This window comes from Bos mutus, chromosome 26, assembly GCF_027580195.1.
Source record: "Bos mutus isolate GX-2022 chromosome 26, NWIPB_WYAK_1.1, whole genome shotgun sequence".
Lineage (NCBI taxonomy): Eukaryota > Metazoa > Chordata > Mammalia > Artiodactyla > Bovidae > Bos > Bos mutus.
The window spans coordinates 28720579-28744012 of record NC_091642.1 but is presented as its reverse complement, the minus strand read 5'-3'; the positions used below and the strand labels follow the sequence as shown (position 1 = coordinate 28744012).

Sequence of the window (23434 nt, the reverse complement as noted above, 5' to 3'; positions counted from 1 at the left end):
CATTCCCTTGTATCTGGTCCCCAGTATCCCTTCTTTGTAAAAAATGTTAAATTTCATTTTATTTATTTACTCGTTTATTTTATTTTGGCTGCACTGAGTCTTCATTGTGGTGCACTAACTTTCTCATTGCAGCACTTGGGCTTTGTTGCCATAAGGTATGTGAGATCTTAGTTCTCTGACTAGGGATCAAACCTCATCCCCTGTGTTGAAAGGCAGATTCTTAACCACTGGACTATGAGGGAAGTCCCCACAGTATCCTTCCATTGACGTTATCTGACTTGTATACTGACCCCAACCTTGTGAGGCAGGCAGGCAAGTGTGACTCTCAACATTTTATTGATGAAGAATGTGAGTTTCAGGTTAGGTAACTTGCCTAGAATCACAGGACTAGTTAATATGTACAGGCATTTGAATCCAGGTCTTGTAATACCTATGTGGAATTCTTTTCTTTTTTAAGAAAATTTTTTTTAATTAGTAAAGGTCTCAACAAGTGGTCACACCTATGTTCTTTTTATTTATTTTTTTTAATTTTTTTGGCTGCATGTGTGGTGTGTGGAATCTTAGTTCCTAACCAGCCTGCTCTCCCTGCATTGGGAGTGCAGAGTATTAACCACTGGATTGTCAGGGAAGTCCCTAGGTGGAATTATCCTTGCAATGCTCATTCTTTTGTTTGTTCATTAATCCATCAAATATGCACTGATCACCTTCTGAGTGTCAGGCTATGTGTGAAGCAATCCAGAACCACAAAAGGTTTTAAGCAGGAAAGTAGCATGATCCAATTTAGGTTTTAGAACCTTCTTTTGGATGAGAGGACAGAAAGAAGTGGTTTTCAAAGTATGGTTTGAGGCCACACTGGGTCAGACGGGTCTTCCAGATGGCACTAGTGGTAAATAACTCACCTACCAATGCAGGAGATCTAAAAGATTCAGGTTTGATCCCTGGGTTGTGAAGATCCCCTGGAGGAGGGCATGGAAACCTACTCCAGTATTCTTGCCTGGAGAATCCCATGGACAGAGGAGCCTGGCAGGCTACAGTCCATGGGGTTGCACAGAGTCAGACACGACTGAAGTGACTTAGCATACATTTAGGCACTGGGTCAGTGGCTCTGGGGTTGGTGATATGCCAGGTTTGGGTACTGTTTTTTTCCCCTAATGCAATAGAAAGTGCTATATCAGAGAAGAAAGTGTCAACTCATTATGAAGAGGTGCTGGCTGTAGCAACCAGGTGAGAGATGACACAAAACAGAGACAAAGGGATGTACCTGGGGGTCATTGAGCTAGCATGGCAGGACTTCCCACTCACCCTTAGCTCATACAGTAGCTGAGAAGTGAAACTGGAATTCCTACCTAGGTCCTCTGGCTACAGAGCCTGTGGGCTTACTGCACATAACCATTTATAGCCACTTCATGATTTTAAATATTTTGTATTTATTTCTCTTAGCATTTGTTTTGCATATCTCTATCGTGTCTCAAACTGCCTTCAAGCCTTGTATTTCCCCCTCATTTTCATAAAGTCTAGGACAGAAACAAGGGACAGATGAGTAAGGCCTTAAAATTTTTTTAATGTTTATTTATTTGGGGCTGGGTTCACAGGCAAGGAAAAAGTAGATTTGATAAACACAGACTAGGGAAGAACCGCAGGATACTGGGAGATGAGCAGCACCTCCTCTTCTATAAACCCCTGGCAGTCTCCAGGAAGCCTGAAGACAATAATCCCAGAAGCCCAGAGGGTGACCCCACTTCCTTCCCAGGGTTATTACTGAGTATCAGGCTGGAGCCGGCAGGAATTCAAGAAACTGTAAAGAAACCACAGCCTCAACAACCAACTCTCCAAACATCAACACCAACTACCTCGACAATAAAACTCGTTACAATTCATCTCCCTCCCACTTACAACTGCAGACCAGAAGGAAGCAGAGGGGCCTACGGGAAGGGCTCTTTGCTGCCCCTTCCCCTGCCTGACCCATCCTCATGGGGATGAGCCTGGTTTTCCCAGGGTCTTGGGGAGGCGGGAAACTGACACCCTGTCTCCGAATGGGGGCACTAGAGAAACGGAGGACACCTTCATTCTCTCCTCATTGCCAGATAGGTCAGAACTAAAACCAACTGAGGCAAAGGTTATAGTTGGCAGTACCAGGAGAAGCCTGTCACATCCCAGTAATCCCAAAGCCACAGCGGCTAAACTAAGCAGGTCAGAGTTGAGGTGGGCGAGAAAAAGATGGGGAGGTGGGCGTGGCGAAGGCCTAAGGTAGTGGGAGGCTTCTGGGGCGCTGCCCTTAAGAATGACCAATCAGAGAGTAGCTTGCAGCCGAGGGGCGGGACCGGGGCGCATCTTTGTCGCGATTGGATGAAGGCCGGGAGCGGGGAAGGGGCCGCGGCGCGCCTAGGACCGCTGCTTTGCAATTTCTCATTATATACTGCAGTGGCCGCGGCTGTGGAAGCCGGCTGGACTGCAGCCCACGTGCCTGCATCTGAGGCTCTGGCTTGCCGCGGAGTTCCTTGCCGCGCGTCTAGTCAGTCCTGCCCCTAAGGTTCTCTCCATCCTCTGTCCCCTAGCTCTCGTCCAGCTCCCGACCTCAGCGTCTGCAAAACGAAATGGTCACAACCGTGAATACTTCAGATGAAATAGAGCAGATGTTCCAGCCCTACAACTTCGAGCTGTTCCGGAACATGAGGCCCTTTTTGGAGGAGTACTGGTGAGACCTGTAGAAGGGGAAGGGCCGTGTTAGGGGCCTAACTCTGATGACCGCTATTTGGGGGGATTGGTGGAATGGGGGAGGGCGAGACAGAATACCCACAGAGATTTTGCTAAGGAGCAAAGGTATCGGATTCCCCAGTACTGACTTCACGTCCCTGTTGTCCAAGGTACATACAGGTAGTGTGGCACCTTAAAGAGGTGAGAAAGAAAGGCAGGAATAAGAGGATGGGATGAAGAATTTAGGAGGAGACAGAAACCAAGCGGGGAAAAGTGTAGTGAGAACTCTGAAGACTGGGGTTGATCTGAACTCCTACTCCCACCCACCTTATAGACGACTGTCCATCCTTTGTGGCTGCATGTGTGCGCATGCGTGCATGGGCTGATACCTGAAGACTGCTCTTCACAGTTATCATCTTGTTCCTCAAATGTTCCATCATCCATGCTGTGGAGAAGGAGGCAAAATCTGGATACTCTTCCAAAATTTCCCCAGACTTTGCCCTAGAGCCCCTCAGAGCTCCAGCCAATTTGCTATGACCAACCAGGCAGAAGCTGTTGCCACATTCTTTGTACATCACAGCCTTGGTTTGCTTCTAGAAATGGACCAGCAGCTGTCACCCACTCCCAACCCCGGGAACCTTGGTTATAGCTGCTGCCCTGTGTAAAGTACTTTACATATATTAACACTGTCAGGAGAGGAGTGTTATTCCCCCCATAAAAATAAGGAAACTGATGCTCAGAGAAGGAAGTAGGTTTTCCAGTGTCACACAGCTAGTAAGTGGCAGAAGTAGAATTTCAATCCAGAGCACTCACCTAGAGATGAGTGGACATTCCTCTAACCAGCTCCCACCCATAAGCCCATCCACTCTGCCTTCTGCCTGCCAGGACAACCTCATTCGCCATAGCTCTGATCTACCTGCTGCTCATCATCGTGGGGCAAAACTACATGAAGGCACGGAAGGGCTTCAACCTGCAGGGACCTCTCATCATTTGGTCCTTTTGCCTTGCAGTCTTCAGGTAAGACCTTCCCCACTCCAACCTATCTTATAGACCCTAGACCCTCATTCTATCCCTAAGAGCTTTCTAAAAACCTCAATTGCATCAACTGCCCAAGTTGCCTCCTAACTCTCTCCTTATTCTGTTCTTTCAGCTCTGACTCCTCTCCCCGGGTTCCACTCTCCTGTCTTCCTTCTTCTCCAGTTCCTAGACTAGTAGTCTCTGCTCTCTCTCATGAGACCTCTTGTGCTCATTGAGTCTGGATAATTCCAACAATTTCCCCAGCCTCTAATACTCTCTGCATCTAACACTCTCTCCCAAGACCTTCCAATAACTTCCCCAGCCCCTTCTTTCCATATTCCCTCCTCACCCCCATCCTGCTACCTGTCTCCTTCCAGGCTCCTACCCATCCTATGAACCCTATTCCCTAGCTCAGTTTTCAATCTCAGCCTCTAGCACTCCCTGGTCCCTCCCCAGCCTTCATGTCTTCTATTTTCTAGATTACTGGTTGGCTTTACCAGGTTGGCATTGGGATCTCAGAAGCTGTGACCCCTTTGGAAGGGTGGGGAGGTGGTGGAACTTGGATCAGTGACTTGACCAGGCCAAGGGTTAAGGTGCCTGGGAATGACCCTTTCACCCTTTTCCTCTGTTCCATTTCAGTATCTTCGGGACACTGAGGGTGTGGGGCTACATGGGGGCCGTGCTACTTAGGGGGAGCCCAAAGCAAACTGTTTGCTTCACCTCCTTCATCGACAGTCCCATAATCCAATTCTGGTCCTTCCTGTTTGTTCTCAGCAAGGTCGTTGAACTTGGTGAGTGGCAAGGGTTTGTCTCTCTGGTGTCCAGTCAGTTGCATCCCTCCACAGGCCCTCCCCTTTACCCATCACATGGAGACTTCCTTCCCCACCCCTGGGTCCTAAAAACACCTCTCACCCAAGCCCCTCTTCAGATTCTCTGCCATAAAGACCCCTCTCCCTGTCCTGAAAATTTCCCATGTGCCCCCACATCAAGTTCAGAGGGTGGTCCCAACACTAGGTGATATGTTAGCTATGACTCCTCATCTCCCAGGAGACACAGCCTTCATCATCCTGCGTAAGCGGCCACTCATCTTTGTGCACTGGTACCACCACAGCACAGTGCTGGTGTACTCGAGCTTTGGATACAAGAACAAGGTGGCTGCAGGCGGCTGGTTCATGACCATGAACTTTGGTGTACATGCCGTCATGTACACCTACTACACTCTGAAGGCTGCCAAAGTGAAGTCCCCCAGCTGGTTTCCCATGCTCGTCACCAGCCTGCAGATCCTGCAGATGTTTATAGGAGCCACTGTCTGTATCCTGGCTTACATCTGGAGACAGGAAAAGGGATGCCACACCACAGAGGAACACTTCTTCTGGTCCTTCATCTTGTATGCAACCTATTTCGTTCTTTTTGCCAAGTTCTTCCACCAAAACTACATAATTCCCAGGATCAAAGCCAAGACCAAGAGCCAGTAAACAGTTGGAGAAAGAGAAGAAGCCCCAAGCCCTCTCTCCTCCCCAGGGGACTGAGGGGCTGAGCTTAGGTTTGAGGGAATGATTAGGAAGCCTTTCCTGTATGGTTTCCCCATGGGATGTATACTCCAAGGTGGCAGGAGATGATGACAGTCAAGAAGTATCACCCCTGGGGTGGGGATATGATCTAGTACTTTGATGTTTCTGTTGTTAATGTGAAGGCCAAGCAGGCCCTGGGATGGGGGTGGGACTAAGGAGGCTCCCCCAAACTGAGTTATTTGTGTTTCCAGAAATCTTTCTCCTTCTTGCTCTGTTTTTTAATTAAAGATTCCAACAAGGTTTTCAGGGTTTGGGGATTTACAGGAAGGAGGCGACTGCTGTGTTGGAGGAGGGCCGCTGGCAGTGGGATGATGAGTGGGTGAGAAGCTTACAACAGTGTGTGGAAGGCTGAGAGTCACACACAGAGACATTCAATAAGAATCCTAGGCCTGTTAGGCACTTAATAAATGTCTGTTACAGACCAGAATTTTATTGCTGTTAGAGGCAAAAGCCCCTCATAGGAACAGTGAGAAACAGATGCGCAAAGGTGGAGTAAATTTCTAAAGTCGTAGGCTTCCTAAGTTCCAGAATTGACACTTCAAAGCTGACCTTCCAGTTATCCTCCATGAGACCACGAGGTGGCGCTGCAGCACCAGCTTTGTCCAAGCCATACACACCTACACAGACACGCACGCTTCGGGCGCCGCTTGGCTCCGGGAATCCCCAGGCCTCTCCATCCTGGGGTTGAGGGGTTGAGGACTGAAGCTCTAGAAGCCTCGACCCGCACATCTTTCCTGTAAACCCAGTTCTCCTTTAAAAATGGGGAAGGATGAGGGGAGGGAGCTCAACCGCAACTCTGAATCACCAGGCCTCTGACAGTCCGCGCACGTTTATTTCATTTATCTTTGAAAACCAGGGAGAGGGAGTCTGGAGAAGGCGAGGTGGGCCAAAGGTGAATTGGCCCCCCGGGGAACTGGTCCCTGTTCCTGGCCTTAGTCCCAGGGTCTCGGACTAAGGGTCCAGTCCGCCCCTCAGGCCTGGGAGTGGGGGAAGGCTCTCTCCTGAGCCGGCCGCCTCCCCAACCCCGACTGCCCGGCTCTCCTCTCAGACCCCGAGGGCGGGGGCAAGCCAGTCAAAACAACCCCAGTCCGTCGAGGCTGTGAATTACCGCCCCACCCTCAGGGATGATCGACGGGCAGCGCCCTTCAGACGGGCCGTTCCACAGCATACTGGCACGGACTGAGGTTGGCGGCCGGTGGCGGCCCCGGCACGGTGGGATAGCTGAAAGAGGCGTGCTGTTTGGCCTTGAGCCGCAGGCTGGCCAAACTCGAGTTACACGGGTCCCGATATACGTAGGGGGAAGAGGCGGCGGCGGCGGCTGCGGCTGCGGCCGAGGCGTAAGGGCAGGACACGGCCCCGGAGGACACAGCGGCTGGAGCCAGCCCGGGGGGCCCCCCGCCTAGGCCCTGCAAGGCCCCGTGCCCAGGCACGGTGCCTGGGGCGGTCGCGCCCGAGGGCACCATGGACGCGGAAATGGAACTGGGTGGCGAGAAGACGGGCTGCGAAGCCAGAGGCCCCACGTTGACCGAGTTGAAGGCGAACGGGAAGGTCTTGGCGGCGAGCGGCGGGCCGAGGGCCTTGGGTGGCCAGTTGCCGTACGAGTAGCCGGGGTACACCTCCTCGTAGGGCGGCACTAGCCCCCCGAGCGGCGCCGCGAAGCCGCCCTTGCACAACTCCGCCTGCTGGCTGCGCTCGCGCTTTCTCCACTTGGCGCGCCGGTTCTTGAACCACACCTGCGGGCGTGGGAGGAAGGTAGTCAGGACCCGGACCCCCAGGGCGGCTGGTGGACCGGTCGCCCAGGTGGGGGATTCAAGCGGGGTCCGGGTCCGGGCGGAGTATAAAGAAGATAAGGTGGCTGGAGGAGAATGGGGTGGTGGAGCAACGGCACGGGGTTGGGGAGGAGCGCATGCGGGACGGAGTCGGGGGTGACAGTATTGGGGGGTGGCGAGGGCAGCAGGAGGGGTCTAGGAGAGGTGAAGAGAAGAACCAGAGATAGTGCCAAGGGAGAAGAAGCGCTCCGTCTAGGGTGAGAGGGTGGAGGAAGAGAAGAGATTGGAGGTTGGTGGAAAAAAGGCCGTGGGGGCAGAGGGCCCTGGGCGAGGGACGTCGGATTTTGGGTCGGAGGAAGGGGCAGGCAGGGCAGAACTACAGGCTGCCGTTTCCGAAGCTGCTTGCTGAGCGGCCCGCGAGAGGGAGGCCCGAGGTGGAGGGGAGGGTGGTGGTGGAGGGAGACCGCCGAGGGTCCGTACCCGCACGCGGGCCTCGGTGAGGTTGGTCCACACGGCGATCTCTTCGCGCGTACTCATATCGGGGTAGCGGTTCCTCTGAAAGGTCGCTTCCAGCTCCTGCAGCTGCTGGCTGGTGAAGTGCGTGCGCTGCCGCCGCTGCTTTTTCTTCAGCGAGCCGTCTTCCGGGGAGCCGCCGGGCAGCGAAACCGAGGCCTTCTCCGAATCTGGGAGCCGGGGTGGGGTCTGTCACAGCACATCCTTGCCTGCGCGGATTCCCTGGCTCGGGGACTTCCTCCGTGGGCCGCCCCCCACCTCGCACCCGGGCTCCCACTCCCGGGTCCCACCCGGTTAGGGATGGAGCTTTTATTTCCCCCACCCCCAGAAGGGGGCGCGCTCACCGCTGTGCTCTTGGCCCTTGCAGCCGTGTTCGGGGAGTGGGGGGTGGGGGGTGCCCGCATCTGACAGCGAGAGGGCCGGGCTCCGGGCCTCTGCCTCGCTCAGCAGGCCGAACTCCATTGGGGGCTCGAGAACTCTGAAGGTAAGAGAAGACACAGACCAGGTTAATGGGAATAAAATCTCCAGGTTATCTCGTTCCCAGTACAGAAGTGTTTCCCCATCTTCCCCTTTCTCAACCACCAACATAAAGCTACCCTTCTAATCTGAGGTGCCCTAGGTTAGAATGGGGAAACAGCAGCCTAAGTGGGGAAAGGTGCCTACTCAGAGGTTTCATACACAGTTATACACACTAGATTTTGATTTGTTCCATGCTGGGCATCTAGAACCCTGCCTGGTGCAGTTGGTGTTCAATAATCATTGAATTAGTGAAAACCTCACTATAGCACATTGCATACCACACACCACATCCTTAAAAAATCAAATTCCCTCTCACACGAATGCCCAATATCCCCATAAACTCAAACGTGCCTCTCAGCCAGTCTGAACCTGTGTTATTCACTCTCCCATGGGACGGATTTGCTTTTGAACCAGACCTGATACTTTCCCTGTAAGGAGAATCACTGCTATCATTTATGAGTACTAACTATGTGCCTTCACCTCATTATCTCTCCTCACAAGAATGGATCAATGTTAGGTATGATCACCCTTTTTTAGGCGTGGAAACTGAGACATGAAGTAATGATGAAGATCACAAAGTTTGTAAGTAGTAGAGTTATGATCTGAATCAGGTCTGTGAGATTCCTAAGATATGCTTTTGTTTGCTTTTTCAAACTGTGTTCTTTGGGGTCCTCCCTGCCCCGCAAACTCCCTCAGGGACTGGAACTCAGAGCTAACCTCAGGGATAGAAATCTAGCCTGATCTTACTCAGGTCAGCTTCAACTAGGGCAGCCCTGCTTTTGTCGGTTTTATTTATGCTTTCTTGAGAGACTTCATTTGAAGAAAGGGTTCTAGGATCAAAAACAAGTTTAAGAATCTTGTCTGCTTCTGTACATTGCACCCCATGAGTCACCACTCTCTCCCACGCCCTCCTGAAGTCCCACCTCAGGCTGTGGGTGTAGGTTTCTTAAAAGCCACTTCTGACCATTACTCCCCATGCCAAATCTCTCCTGACATTGCCCAGGAGCCTGCCTGGGTCCTCCTCCAGGTCTCCCCCTGCAGGGTCCCCCTTTCTGCTAGCTCTCCCAGGCCCCCTCTGGTGGGAGGAAGGGAAAGGGGCACTAGTGGGACTCAAGACTCCAGATGCCTCTTGGTCAGAGGAGAACCAATGGAGGCTAAGGACCAAGGAGCAGGGGTGAAGAGCTATGTAGGGGGGCGGGGTCCATCTGCCTCCCCATTAAGAGGGACTTAATGCAGGCTGTGCAAGGTGGCATTAATGTGGCGGATTAGCCCAGATAGAGACGTGTGTCACTTGGCTGCTCTGAATTGATTAGGAGCCTTTCTAAGAGAGGCGCAGATGGGCAGTGGCCTGTATTTGCACATGGTAATGCCCCCTTCAACCAGCTCAGACATGACAGCTGCCCCCGCCCCGCACCAAGCTAGTTTGAGTGGGACAGAGGTCAAGGCAGAAGGCTGAGAAACAGTCCTTATTCTTTCCACAGGCAGAGAGGACTAGACCTTAGACCCTTTCCTAGGGTTGGAGAAGCAGGGCTGAAGGGAACCCCAAAGGAAGGAGAGAAGTCAGGCCAGGGATGGGAGGGCTCAGCTTCCCTCGCCTTCCAGGTCTGAGGACAGAGTCAGAGGCTTAGGACTGGGCTGATGATGCTCCCATAGAAGGGAGAGGCCCTTGGGAGGGACCTGGAGCAGCCTGGACTAGTAGCTCTTCCCAAGTAGCTGTGGAGGCTTAGAACTAACAGGTGGAAAAAGGGGTGCTCTGAAATCTCTTCATACCCTAAGATGCCCTCAAAATTGCAAACCACACCCCTGACTTCTCCAGAGGCCCACAGGAGCAATGCAGAGCTGGGAAAAGAAGGACAGTTGGGTTTGCCTGTAGGAAAAGCTGAATTCCACGATTGCCATTCATCCTTCCAGTCTGCTTTGGCTCCAGACTTCCCATTTTCCAAACTCCCCCTTCCCCAAGCATTCCATACCTGTGTCTTGGTTTCACCCTTTATTTCAGCAGAGGGAGGCAGAGTGAGGAAAGATAAGGGCCAGAATAAAAGACGAGACTGAGAAAGCAGAGTTCAGGCTGTGTGTTCCCAAAGACAGACAGACACACATGCAGACAAATACAGGCCCCCTCTCAGACAAAATAAGCATTTGGACTTGGAGCTAGAGGCATACAAACACACACTCTCTCCCACACATGTGCCCCCACATTCAGGCAGACAGACACACACCGTCACACAGTCTCCTCTCTCTGTGACAGGGACAGCTGCCTCGGCTGTTTTGGAGCTAGCCATTATCCCCCCTCCCCCTTCCTGGCCCCTTTGAACCTCAGCTCTCAGTCCCAGGAACTAAGGACTCTGTGGGGGAGGAGGAAGCCCGAGGAGCCAGCGAAGTGGTCTATGCTCAGTGGCTGCTGGGGATAGCCTGTTTGGCTGAGTGGGGGAAGGTATGAGAATGCTGGAAGAATAGGATGGGGTCCTGGTGGGGGCAGAAAGTGATGAGCACCCCCCCAATCCCGCCCTGACCCAGGAAAGTAATCTGGTATACCGCAAAGAAACTAGGTTTAGATTCAAAAGATCTGAGTTCATGTCCTGGATCCTCAATTTACTAGCTGTGTGTCCTTGGCAAATTACCTCTCTGGGCATGTTCTTTTCATCTGTAAAAGTAAGATTATAATTCCTTCTCTACCTCTCTTCAGTATTGTGAAGAGGTTAAAATAAAACATAACATTTAAAAATGAGTAGGGGTCAAACTCTATCCAAGTTTTTTTCTCATTTATTGAAATGAGAAGGTTGGGCACCTTCTATGAGCTAGGCATTGAGTAAGGTGCTCAGGATAGAGTCAGAAATAAGGGATCATTTTTGTCTCTGCCTTTGCTTGACTGGTTCACCTCCCTAGCTTCTGTCTCCCAGTGAAAAATTGCTCTGTGAATAAAGGTGAGTATGCTGGATTTTAGAGAGGGATGCATGTGTGTGTTGTGAGCGCTCTGTTCGAAACCTAAAAGTGGGCCCAGTCAATAAGGAAACAGCCACATGGGTGGAGTAGCCCAAACTGGGAGCTAATCTGGGGACCCGGGATGGGTAGGAGAGGAAAGAATGAAGGCTTCAGACTCTTGACTGCATTAGTAATAGCAGCAAGAGGAAAGGCGGTTGAGAAGGGCCCTGCCTATGAAGCTGAAAAGGTAGGAACACTAATGCCAAGAAGGCAACAGAGAGAGAGAGGGTGGGGGCAGAGGCCTCTAGCAGATTGTGTCCGGTGGGCTGGTCAGGCAGAGGCTGGGGGCGCCAAGCTGTTGTCTGAGCTGGAGACAGGCTGGCTGAGGATTAAGCTCCCCCAAACTGCTGGAGGTCGGGAAGCTGGGGAGTTGGGACTGCAGCCAGGGACTTTGCCTCACTCAGTGGACAGGGATAAGCAATAGGTCTAGAAGCCACAGGTTTGGTTGATGCTGGTCAGACATACCAGGAAAGACCAGAGAGAGTCAAGAGATAACAGTGGTGCTGAGTTCAGCTCTTGGGGTGGGGGGCCTCCTGCCCCACCCAAGCCTTTCTGACAGGCCCTGCAGGGGATAGATACATAGCCCAGTACCACTGGTTTCAAGGTGACAATCCCAGCCCTAGGGAGAATAGAGGGCTTGCAGGTGACCTTTGACTCTGAAATACAGCATGGAATTACAGGAAGCTGTCATGGACCACAGTAAGAACAAAATATCCAAGATAATTAAAGTGGGAGAACAGAGACTGCCCCAGAGCAGAGAGGCTATAGTGGGGAGGCCATGATTTCTAAGGGACACAACTTATGGCAAGAAGGTTACTTCCATGTGCACCCACTTTTGTCCTGAAGACAAAGGGTAGACGAGGGCCATAGCCAGAGAGCCCCCAAGTAGTTGTAAGTGCAATGCCCAAAGCACAAGGTACACCCTGGAACTGAAATGGGAGAAAACCTTTTTCTTGCAGAGACTGAATGAAAAGGAAGATAAGAGGGGATGGAGTTGTAATGCTGTAGCTCAGCTCAGCCAGCAGTAAGTTAGTGAATAGGTGAAGAGTTGACTCATTGGAAAAGACTCTGATGCTGGGAGGGATTGGGGGCAGGAGGAGAAGGGGACAACAGAGGATGAGATGGCTGGATGGCATCACTGACTCGATGGACGTGAGTCTGAGTGAACTCCGGGAGTTGGTGATGGACAGGGAGGCCTGGCGTGCTGCAATTCATGGGGTCGCAAAGAGTCAGACACGACTGAGCGACTGATCTGATCTGAGAGCCCTAAACAGGATGGAACCTGAAACTAAAAGTGAGGCCCTTAAGTGGACACAGCCTCATGTACATTAGGGATGCTGAGCATCCACACTGTCTGGTCTCCTGAGTTGCTGTGAGCAAATGAAAGCAAAGGAAGACAGCCATGGACAAGGTTCAACAGCCCCAAGAGGAAACCCTAAGACTCAGGTGGAGGCATCAATGATTTGATGCACTTACTTTATCAAGGGGTAAATCAGGGATTGGGCTTCCCAGGTGGCTCAGTGGTAAAGAATCTGCCTACCAAGCAGGAGATGCAGGTTTGATCCCTGGGTCAGGAAGATCCCCTGCAGAAGGAAATGGCAACCCACCCCAGTATTCTTGCCTGGGAAATCCCACGGTCAGAGAAGATACCCAAGAACAGTAAGGGCACAAGACCCTAACTTCTAAGAGCTTACAGTCTGGGGAGGCAAACAGAGCATAGGATAAAATGATGGACTGCATGGGCCTGACTCTCAGATGGTGGAAGCTCAGAGACACAGAAGCCCGTGTAAGGTGGCATCAAGTTTTGGGGCTCAGAGAATGTAGCTGCTCTGGAAATTAGAGAGGCAGAGAAGGCAGCGGAAGCTTCTAAATAAAAGAGCCAGGGTCTCGATGGGGGCAATGGGAAATCATCAGAAAAACGTGGTCAGGCTGTGGAGGCATCCAATGAGGGGCAAAGGGTTGGGGTTCAGCTAGAGAATTCTCAGCTTTTCTATGAAAAACTCCCCTAAGACTAGTAAGAGAGAATATAGTATGGGAAACTAGGGGCACAACCTGAAAGAGCTGCCGCCAGTATGAAATTTCTTTGAGATCTTCAGCCTTATGTTAAAATTGGAAGCAAATTTTGCATTCTATCCCACATTCATGTTTGTTTTAAAAAATTAATCTATTTATTTTAATTGGAGGCTAATTACAATATTTTAGTGATTTTTGCCATACGTTGACATGAATCAGCTATGGGTGTACATGTGTCCCCCATCCTGAACCCCCTTCCCACCTCCTTCCTCATCCCATCCCTCAGGGTCCATCCCAGTGCACCAGCCCTGAGCACCTTGTCTCATGCATCGAACCTGGACTGGCGATCTATTTCACATATGATAATATACATGTTTCAACGCTATTCTCTCAAATCATCCCACCCTCGCCTTCTCCCACAGAGCCCAAAAGTCTGTTCTTTACATCTGTGTCTCTTTTGCTGTCTTGCATATAGGGTCATCGTTACCATCTTTCTAAATTCCATATATATGTGTTAATATACTGCATTGGTATTTTTCTTTCTGACTTACTTCACTCTGTATAATTTAATACAAAAATAATATTTTCTCTTCAAATCTCCAAGAGACATCTTCAAGTGACATCACCACACCAGGAAGATGGACCCAGTGTAGCCTGCAGTGTCATGCCACTCCCACTCCTATACTGCCCCCCGCAACCCACTACTGAGAAGCAGTGCTCCAAGCAGAGAGAGTGACTTAAAAGCAATATCTTTGGGATCTTTTTTGGGCAATGATGAGCAGAATGGATTGGGCAGGGGAGAAATAGGAAAGGGGAAACTATTAACTGACAGATGAAAAGTAAAGAAGGCCTCAGGGGAGGAAAAGTAGTAGGGAGAGTTCTAAGAGTGGCTTTCTCACCCCACATCTTTTCTTCTGTTTCCCTATCACTCATCATGGGTCCCTGTCAGTGACCAGAGACTAGACACTCTAGATATTCCCAAAGCTCAGGACCTGGGTGCCATCTTCAGGTTAGTTGCCTCCCCTACATGCTAGGAAGCATCACTTAGATTGAATGGAGAAGAAAAGATTTGAGTAGTGTGTTTCTCTTATGCTCACCCCCAACTTAGCTCCAGCATGCCTCCCTTGCCCTCTATTCCTGGACCTGGGTTCTGGGCCCATATTCACATCCTTGAGCTGGAGGCAGGGAGGGATCAGATCAGGATATTTGGTCTGAGAGAGTAGGCATTTGGGGAGTTCCCTAGAACTCTTCTCAAGGAGGGATGGGGATAGTGGGTGGCATCTGAAGTCTAGGATAGGGTGTCCCATCTGTCACTGAGAATCTTCCTGTGGCTGTACCACGGATGCTAGCAGGCTGATCTAAGTTTTGAGAGGCACCCTTCCAAACGAAGATTCTGTGCTTACAGTGGACCTACAGTTTGAGCATAATAATATCAGTAATGTTTCTTATTACTGTGTTTCTTCTCCATTTGCAAAGGGGCTTCCAAATACATGATTTCATTGAACTCTTACAACCACCTTATATGCCAGGAATGACCATTCCATTTCACCTCTAAAAGATAAATTTGTCCATGGTTATAGAGATTGAAGTGGAGAAGGCAATGGCACCCCACTCCAGTACTCTTGCCTGGAGAATCCCATGGACGGAGGAGCCTGGTGGGCTGCAGTCCATAGGGTCGCTAAGAGTCAGATACGACTGAGCGACTTCACTTTCACTTTTCACTTTCATGCATTGGAGAAGGAAATGGTAACCCACTCCGGTGTTCTTGCCTGGAGAATCCCAGGGATGGTGGAGCATGATGGGCTGCCGTCTATGGGGTCGCACAGAGTCGGACAAGACTGAAGTGACTTAGCAGCAGTAGCAGCAGCATAGAGATTGAAGAGGTTCTAATCCAGTTCTCCTAAGACCAGGGACTGAGCTCTTGCCACTCCTCGCCCCCTCCACCCCAGCTACCATTTGTGGCTCTGACATGCATTGATCCTTCCAAGCCCTTAAGGGATTCCATTTCTACTTCCTGCCTTTACCACCTCCCTGGAAATGAGCTCGGGAAGTTTGCTGCCCACTGTGTGCCAAGGAACATTTTCCCATTCATCCTGTGCTTGCATCATTCCAGTTCTAAGAGGCCCCCTCATCTCTGGTTTCAGGATCTGGGGAGCAAACAAATCTGCTTATCTAGGTCTTTCCTTATTTTGTGGATTTCCATCCTATCTCACTTTCCAGAGGCCTAAACTTTCAAGTTTGCTCTCTCCAGCAGCCCCTAGCTCCTCCTTCTGCCACCATTCTCTGACCCTTCGCTAGGTCCATGACATTCTTCCTAAGAGCCAGTGACCAGGCATTCAATCAGCTAAACAACTTTATGCAGGGACAAGAGAAGGTTCTGTCTTTTGTTTCCAGCCATCTTTATTATAATGCCATTGCCTTTTTGGCAAAAGCAGAATCTAGGGGTATGGTCTTCAGAGCACCATCTGTAACGCCTTCCCTATTCCGTTCCTGACTCAGATCCCTTCATTTCACCCATAATTTCAGTGTTTTCCAAAGACAATAGGAGCACAAGCCCCTTGAAAAGGGTATCAAAATGTGATGGGGAATGACTGGGATGTGACTCTATATTTATCAAAAAGGGATGAGGGACAAAAGAGTTTGGAAAACAATGTCCTAGCCAGTGATAAGTGAACTTTAAAATTAAGGAGTGGAGGTGGGAGTGTGGGGAAGACGTATGGGGAGTGTGGTGAGGGTGAGAAAGGTTGGAACCCACTTGTTTAGATTACTCATTGCTGAATATATTACCCTGCACTTGTCCCCATGAAACTCAGTCGCAAAACGGGCTGTTTGCTTACTTACATAGATCAGAAGAGTTCCCTCTACTTTGTTCCCTTCAGCTTAACTGGGTTCTGGTTAAAGAGCTGGAGTCAGAGTGGGCGGTCATTGTATGGATCCAAAGAAATCAGGGCCCTCTCCCAGCTGTAGGAAAAGCAAATACGGTAGTTGGGTAGGGCTGAGACATCCTTCCCAACCAGAGATGGAGGGCAATCTGGGTCCTGTGTTGGATCCCAGTGTCTGGATCCCATGTGTCTCCAACTCAGCCACCAGGGTGGTGTGGAGATTGGTGGGACTGAGGAAGCAAAAAGGGAAACAAGACCCCAGAGTTTGCTTTGCTAAAGGGCTGCAGTTTTCTCTTTGGGCCTGGGCTCCTGCCTACTGTGGGAAAGGAGACTCTAGCCTGGTGAAATCCAGGCAGAGTCTGGGGTGGGGTGTCTGGTCAGCTGTACTGGAATTAGGGGTGACTGAGTTTGTGAGGGAACTGAAGCTGTCAGGGGCTTGTGCTAGGCTCCTCCTTGCCCCCCTCCTTGCCCTTTGTGAGTCATTCCTTCCTTTCCTACTTTTGATTCCCACTAGCAGTCCCACCATTGCTCCGTCTCCACAAATCTGGATTCTGGAAGTCCGGGGTGATGCTCGGAACATGTCTAATCTAGGTTGGAGAGGGAATGTCTCCGGGTGCCACTCCAACCCAAGGCCACGTATCAGCTTTCACTCTCGGTCCCTGCTCCCTGCCCCGCAGCCCCTAGCAGAGAGACAAGTTTGCAAAGTGTGAACTGGGATTCTAGGCAACCCACCACAGCGAACCCCACCGTACACGCAGCCCCTGGCCAGGCGCTGCGGGGTAATGAACATGCCACTCGGCCAGGGACATTCTGTCCACCGCTGCCCGACACAGCGCCTGCTCTAGAGAGACCAACCTAGCTTCCCCGGACATTCTGTCCGCTTTGAGAACCGCGCGCGGCGGACATTCCGTCCGATTCCCTGGCTTTCCCAGGTCGGAACCCATCAGGGCCCTGGGACCCGCCAGACCCGTCGTCTGGTCACTTGGACTACCTAACCTCGGCCCTGCAGCCCGAACAGCGGCCATCTGACACGGTCGCTGTCGGGTTCTCACAACACGGCTCCTATCCCAACTGCAAAGCAGCTACGAAGAAAAGCGTGTGCGACTAACACACCCCTGCTCCCAGGCCCTGGAGTCTGAGACCCAGCCCGGGGGCGTCTGGCATTGCCAACTGCCCCCTTGCTGGGCGGCCGCCGCCAGCTCCCCCCGCTGGCCACAACCCTTTTAGCACCCGGGCTGTCGGCCCCGCGCCCCAGGTTCCCAGGGAGCTTCCTGATAATTGGTTTCCCAACGCTGCGCCGCTTCGCAGAGCTCCTGTCCTGACCTCATGACTCCGACTTCTCTTCGGATCCCTCGAATCTTCCCCTTCTAGGTCCCCCGAGTCCTGGCTCTAAGTTTCCCCTTTTCTAAGTCCTGGCCCCAGGTCTACAGTCCGTTCTCCCAGTCTCGACCTGTTCCCCAGGCACCGTTCTACAGTTCAGCCGCCCTAGGTCCCGTTTTAGGGATCCCGAAGTCCGGCCATGGCCCCTCTGCCCGGTGAGCCCCTGTCCCCGCATGGTCAAGCACTCACAGTGAGTCCCGCAGCAGGCAGACTCCCGGCAGCGGCGGCGGCGGCCGCAGTCTGGAGGGCAAGCAGGGGCCAGAGGCCGGGCACCCGGCCGGGGTGGGGGCCGCCCCCCTGAGCCCGGGGCCGCCGCTCCGCTCCGGCGCTCCCGGACTCGCTGGGAGAGAGTAAGCCTCGCCGCGGACTGCCACCCCCCGCCAGCGCCCATTCACTTTATGGCAGCCCAGGGCGCCCCCAGCCAGCAGCGGCTAGCCTCGCGCATCGGGCCCCGCCCCCTTCCAGCTGCACTGCCGGGGCTCCACCCTTTCCAGCTGTGAATTTTCTGGCCCCGCCCTCAGAGGAGGGGTCTGGCCGGCGCGGCGCCAACAGCCCCGCCCCCCGGCCAATCGGAGGCCCTCCTCAGCAACTGGGCCACGCCCCTCCCCACGTGGCTGAAACAGTGCTCGCGGAGAACTGCGTGAACTGGGTATCCCCACCGAGCTCGGGCGGGTAGGCTGCGAGATGGGGCCAGGCAACCACCCTGAGCGAAGTGGAACCGGTGCTGGGGGATAGAGCCAGGTGGGGGTGGGGGGGCGCACGGCCCGGGAGAGACCGCGGGGTTTCAGCACTCAGACTTCGTTGCCGCTCAAATTTCGGTGATTTTCTCCACTTGTCGCTGTCTGTCTCTCTGCCCTTTTGTCTCAGCTCCAATCCTCCCACTTCTCGCCTTTTTTTTTCCTTCGCCACCACTTTGCTTTTTCTGTTTGTCTCACTCCTCCGTCCCCTGCCACTTCGAAAGACTAATTTCTGTTTCTGACCCTCTTTTTCTTTTTTCCCTTGCATCTTTCTCTCTTCCTCTTCTCGGCTGCCACTCCTCCCCCAAGCCCCTTTTCCCTCTCTTCCAAGAAAGTAGCTTCGTGGAGAATTTGGAGTGAGATAAATTAAAACAGCATTCTAACCCTGCCATCAGTTGCAACATTGCCAAGTGACCTTGCGCATGTAACTTAACTATGATTCCCTTATTCCTCACCCACCCTGTAAAATTAAAGGAGATTCTAGCTGAATCTCAGGGTTTGGCCTGGGCACTCTTCAGAGACCTGGGCAAGTTCCCTGTCAGTCTGCTCTCTTATCTTACATAGGCTATGTTCTCCCAGACTTATCAAGGCTACCTTCTTCTTGGTGATACCAGGTTCAGTTCTGTGGGTAAGGTGTGGCCTGGTGCTTGCAGGTTAGGGAGTTGCAAAGGATAGGACAGATTTCCTAAGGAATATGTGGAGTCAGGCTGAGTTGCTAGGGTGTCCCTGAGGGCCCTAAGCCCTATTACATAATATACTCCTAAGGTGAATCTGACTAGTCATGTCTTTGCCTAAAACCCTTCAATGGCTCTTGTTTGCTATCAGGATAAAGGCTAAGCTCCCTTGCATGGCATAGAAGAGTTTGAGGACCTGATTCTGTCTTAATATTCAATCTCCTTGTGGTTTCCTGTATATCTCCAACAGTAATGTGTTTCCAAACATTCTTCATTTTGCCAACTCCTACTCACCCTGCTAAGCTCCACTGAGGCCTCATTCTCTCCGGGAAGCCTTTCCTGAATTCCCAGGTTATCCAGAAGTCCAGCCTCTTGCTCCCACAACCCTCCTGTGTGTAGATCTATTACCTTACCCATCATATTGAAGAGATCAGTTTATGTGTTGTTCCCTATAATGCTAAGATTTAGGGGTGCGAGGACCATATCTTCCTCATCTTTCTATTCTTAGGCATTATATAGACACTCAGTACTAATATCTAAGAGAGAGATGTTTTCCTTGGAAAAATGGAGGTTAGAAGGTGCTGGGGCATTATCATTTCTCTTTGCCTCATCTCTAACACACAATTCCATTCATGCTTTTAGGTTGATTAATTTCTGGAGTGGAGATAGGATAGCAGGGAGTTTTGGCCTACTTAGAGGATTTTTCAGTTTATTATCTAGGACCTCTCAATCTGTGATAGGGTCAGAAGACCAAATCCAAGTTTTCAAATGAAGGTGGAAAATGGCTCAGAGGTAAGCTGGAAGAGATGCTACAGTGGTTGTATCATCAGCCTCTGACTCTCTTTGGGTGAAAGAGGCAAGATATTCAGCTGGACCCAGAGATCAGGAGCCCCATTTGTAGGTACACAGACCTACTGAGGAGTTCTTCGGGTCTGATGGGTTTCTCCATATTAGAGGATTCTAGCACAAGGCTTTGGATGTCTGGTTTTGAGACCACATTCCTATGGGGTTAGGAATGTAACTTCCTTAGACTTGCTGCTGCTGCTAAGTTGCTTCAGTCGTGTCTGACTCTGTGCAACCCCATAGATGGCAGCCCACCAGGCTCCCCCGTCCCTGGGATTCTCCAGGCAAGAACACTGGAGTGGGTTGCCATTTCCTTCTCCAATGCATGAAAGTGAAAAGTGAAAGTGAAGTCACTCAGTCTTGTCTGACTCTTATTGACCCCATGGACTGCAGCCTACCAGGGTCCTCTGTCCATGGGGTTTTCCAGGCAAGAGTACTGGAGTGGGGTGCCATTGCCTTCTCCGTCCTTAGATTTGAGTCATCCATAAATGAGAGGAAATGGGGGAGAGAGCTGGATCTTTTTTTCATCTTTCTAGCAGTCTCTTCAGGTCTGTAGGGACACCTAGGCTTTATTCAAGCAGATAGGCTAGGAACTCCAACATTCAATCTGCAAGGAGAAAACTCATCCTTCTGTCCCCTTTCTACACAAACTACTAGGTCACTCTAAATATCCTAGCAACTTCTATCATCTCTTGCCAGGGGAGAGGCAACTAGGGGCATCTTGCTCTCAGATGTTTTATCATTTCTAAGGCTTCAGGAAAGCCTTCAGTTTCCTGTCACTGGTGATATGGACTAACCCGTGTGATTAGCTTTTTTCCGGATAGGTAAAGAGTATCCTGGGACTTCCCAGGTGGTGTAATGGAAAGAATCTGCCTGCCAATGCAGGGGATGCAGGAGAGGCAGGCTCGATCCCTGGGTTGGGAAGATCCCCTGGGGAAGGAAATGGGAACCCAGTATTCTTGCCTGTGAAATCCCACGGATAGGGGAGCCTGACGGGCTGCAATCCATAGGGTCACAAAGAGTCGATATGACCTAGAGACTGAGCAAAAGAAACCAAGGCTTAGGATGAGGGTCAGAGCTGAGTCACAGTCTAATAAACTAAAGTGTAAGAGGTATCGAGGGGCAGTGAAAAAAAGAACTGGACTAGAGGTGAGGACACTTAGGTTTGTCTCTGCTCTGTCATTAACTAGATATACAAACATGGGGGCTATCTTTCCATTCTGGGACTCAGTTTCCTGATCCATAAAATGAAAGGACTTGAATTAAATATCCAAGCCTGTTGTCACCTCCCATTGTCTATTTCAGGATGATAGGCATAAGGCACAAGACACAGAAACAAAGTTGAGATGGGACAGATTCATTATGAGAAGTCAAGCAAGCAGAAGGCACGGTGGGGGACGGGAGGTTGGAATAGATTGCTCCCTTGAGCTGCCTTGAAAGGAAACGATTCCTCAAGTTTATAGTATTGGCCCAGGTGACTTTAATAGGGAGAAGCGGCCGGTTTCGGCGTAGAGAGAATAGTGTCGGCCACTCAAGGCTCTCAAAACGGACTCCGCCCCCTTTCCAGCAAATCATAGCTTTCTTCCCCATAATGCCCAGCAGCCACTGCCAAACTGTGCACTGCAACCTAACTCTACCTAACTCCACCTCTCCAACTGCCAGCATAATTTCTGCTTTTTTACTGGTTCTAGGAACTGTCACTCAGAGAGTCCTCGTATCCGTTGGTTGTCCCCTGCCTATCTTTTTCTTTCCCTTGTAATCTCGCCTCTTTAGGCACTACCCGCCTCCCGACGCCAATTTCCTTCCTTCGATTGGGTAGCCGAAATGCCATTTTTCACGATGCGAAGCTATGATTGGCTATGAGCGGCAGGGCTCGTGCAGATACCAGGCAGCGGGCTAGACTGAGGCTAGTTACCACGTCAGTGAGCTGACAGGGAAGGTAGCCGGCTCCACCGCCCGTTCTGGCCGACTCTTCCTGGCTAATTGGGTGGGCTTTGATTTCGGCCTCAACTCCCGGAAAGGGCTCCTTTCCTGCTCCTATCTGCCGCCAGAGCCGGGAGAGCCGCTCAGAGACGCCTTCGAGGCCCGGGCTGGACATGAACAGCCGCCGCCGGTCCTGGGACTAGGCCCCGCCATTTTGGATCCGCTGACAGGTCAGCGAAGTCTCTTATTAGAGTTCCAGTGTCGTGAAGGCCGCCCTGACATCACGAGAGGGAATAAGGAGAGGAGAGCCCTTAAACCGAATGAGCCGGGTTGGGTTAGGGACGCAGGGGCAAGAACGAGATGAGAGAGAGATTGTTGTGGGAGGGCACTGGGAGAGGTGCAGGGGGCAAAGGTCAGGCCCCTGCCGCCGGAGGGGCGACTTCAACTCTGCCTTTTGATCTCTTGCAAGTACCCGAATCCTTCTCCCTGTGTTTCCAGGCTTAGCCTATTTCCTGTCTTTTGGAGCTTCCCGCGTCTTCCTTCCAGTTTTCAGAAGCTGAAAGCAAACTTGCAGAGTATCGTATCTACATTTCAGGGTTGATTTTTAGAGCTTGGATGAGAGTCTCACTGAATTTTGTGCAGCGCCCACTTCTGTGTGACTGCCTCTTTAACACAGCTGAACTGCCTCATTAATGATGATGAACTAATCATCACTACTACTAGACCAGGTAGTGAGAAAGTTTGTGGAAGGACTGAGGCCAGCCTCCCGAGGACCTGTTTAAGAGAAGGCTTTCCTTTTTATGGGGCTGCTCACCTGCCAGTCTGGGTCTGTGTGTAAACACTGGGCTTAATCTTCTGCGCCTCTTTCATCTTTTACAAATATTTTCTTCAGGTGTATATTTTTGGTTGCCATCTCTTCCCCAGGTCTTCTCTTCACTTGTCCTAAGGAGATGAAGTTTAATTTCAAGGAAGCCATTCTATTACAACATATTTGGAGGAGAGCAGAGAGGAATTTGAAAACCTGTGAAGTTGGTACTGTTGGCCTATTATTTTTAGTGGTAGGAAGAGTCATGAGAGATATTCAATCAGTTTAAAAGTGGTAGGGTCAGGACAGCAGAATGAATGATGGAACATAACCCCAAAGAGCGTAGTTTGTGGTGCTGTGATGATTTTGACAAACTGCTGTATTGTAAAGCTATAAGAGTCCCTCAGTGGTAAAGAATGCCTTTAAAAATAAGGAATAGGTATAGTGTCTTTTAATGCATGACATAGAACTTGGCATGCTTTTAAATCAGGTATACAAGGCACACCTCTGGACCCTGTGGAGGATACAAATGGAAAGGTCTGATTGGAGGTTGCTTTGCTGTGCTCAGTTTATGTGCTCTAAAAAGCAGTAGCAATATATGTGTACTGGCCTATACTGTGCATGTCAACCTAAGTGCCTTTTAGCCTGTAATGTACACTCAGTAAGTGTTATCCATACCTAGGATTAGAGTTAGTGTGTGATCCTGTGACCTGGTTCTAACCCTGGCAGTCAGGCCTTTTGCATGGTGAGGTAGTAACAAGGAGAATCTAAACCTCATTATGTTAGAAGGGAAAACAATCTAGGTTCTAGAGTGACTAAACTGTGCCCTCCTGAAATTGTGTGTGTATGTATTTGTTGATTTAAAATAAATGGGGTGGAAATTATAGGACACTATTTGCATTTTGAACTTATTTGAACTTATCTAACCTGAAGTATCCAGGGTCTGCTTTTCTCATCTGGGTTGACAGGCCCTGTTGATCCCTGTTGAGTTGATAATGCTTTGCATAATAGGCAGTCTAGTCTTTGGATATAGTATAACCAGTTCAGCATCTTTTCAGTTGGGCTTGGAGGTAAGTTAGGCATCAAAGATTTTACCTTTTCTTATTTAAAAA

The 23434-nt window shown here is 50.9% G+C and overlaps 3 protein-coding genes across 5 annotated transcripts in view; 2 read left to right on the top strand and 1 right to left on the bottom strand.

Moving 5' to 3' along the window:
• Nucleotides 1-2476: 2476 nt before the first annotated feature.
• ELOVL3 (ELOVL fatty acid elongase 3) lies at nt 2477-5368 on the top strand. Its single transcript, XM_005888066.2, has 4 exons — nt 2477-2695; nt 3580-3711; nt 4351-4502; nt 4759-5368. The coding sequence occupies exons 1-4, from the start codon at nt 2595-2597 to the stop codon at nt 5184-5186; spliced, it is 813 nt and encodes a 270-aa protein (XP_005888128.1). The 5' UTR covers nt 2477-2594; the 3' UTR covers nt 5187-5368.
• A 727-nt stretch (nt 5369-6095) lies between these two features.
• PITX3 (paired like homeodomain 3) lies at nt 6096-17754 on the bottom strand. Of its 2 annotated transcripts, XM_070363509.1 has the most exons (5): nt 17530-17754; nt 15920-16039; nt 7909-8042; nt 7532-7734; nt 6096-7015 (listed from the first exon to the last, which is right to left on the bottom strand). In XM_070363509.1, the coding sequence occupies exons 3-5, from the start codon at nt 8024-8026 to the stop codon at nt 6428-6430; spliced, it is 909 nt and encodes a 302-aa protein (XP_070219610.1). In that variant the 5' UTR covers nt 8027-8042; nt 15920-16039; nt 17530-17754; the 3' UTR covers nt 6096-6427. The 2 variants fall into 2 exon arrangements, with proteins under 2 accessions (XP_070219610.1, XP_070219611.1); XM_070363510.1 differs by lacking the exon at nt 15920-16039.
• A 3743-nt stretch (nt 17755-21497) lies between these two features.
• GBF1 (golgi brefeldin A resistant guanine nucleotide exchange factor 1) overlaps nt 21498-23434 on the top strand; it is a 123839-nt gene continuing 121902 nt past the window's right edge. For both annotated transcript variants that reach the window (XM_070363801.1, XM_070363800.1), the window contains exon 1: nt 21498-21747. The gene's annotated coding sequence lies outside the window, so the exon portion shown is untranslated. The remainder of the gene's footprint in view (nt 21748-23434) is intronic.

Bases quoted from the DNA above. Each gene is read 5' to 3' on its own strand.
- ELOVL3 (XM_005888066.2), top strand. From the start codon at position 2,595: ATGGTCACAACCGTGAATACTTCAGATGAAATAGAGCAGATGTTCCAG. The intron at 3,712-4,350 runs GTAAGACCTTCC...GTTCCATTTCAG, and splicing joins TTTTGCCTTGCAGTCTTCAG to TATCTTCGGGACACTGAGGG. The intron at 4,503-4,758 runs GTGAGTGGCAAG...CTCATCTCCCAG, and splicing joins CAGCAAGGTCGTTGAACTTG to GAGACACAGCCTTCATCATC.
- PITX3 (XM_070363509.1), bottom strand. From the start codon at position 8,026: ATGGAGTTCGGCCTGCTGAGCGAGGCAGAGGCCCGGAGCCCGGCCCTC. The intron at 7,735-7,908 runs GTGAGCGCGCCC...CCCGGCTCCCAG, and splicing joins CAAGGGCCAAGAGCACAGCG to ATTCGGAGAAGGCCTCGGTT. The intron at 7,016-7,531 runs GTACGGACCCTC...CCACGCCCGCAG, and splicing joins TCACCGAGGCCCGCGTGCGG to GTGTGGTTCAAGAACCGGCG.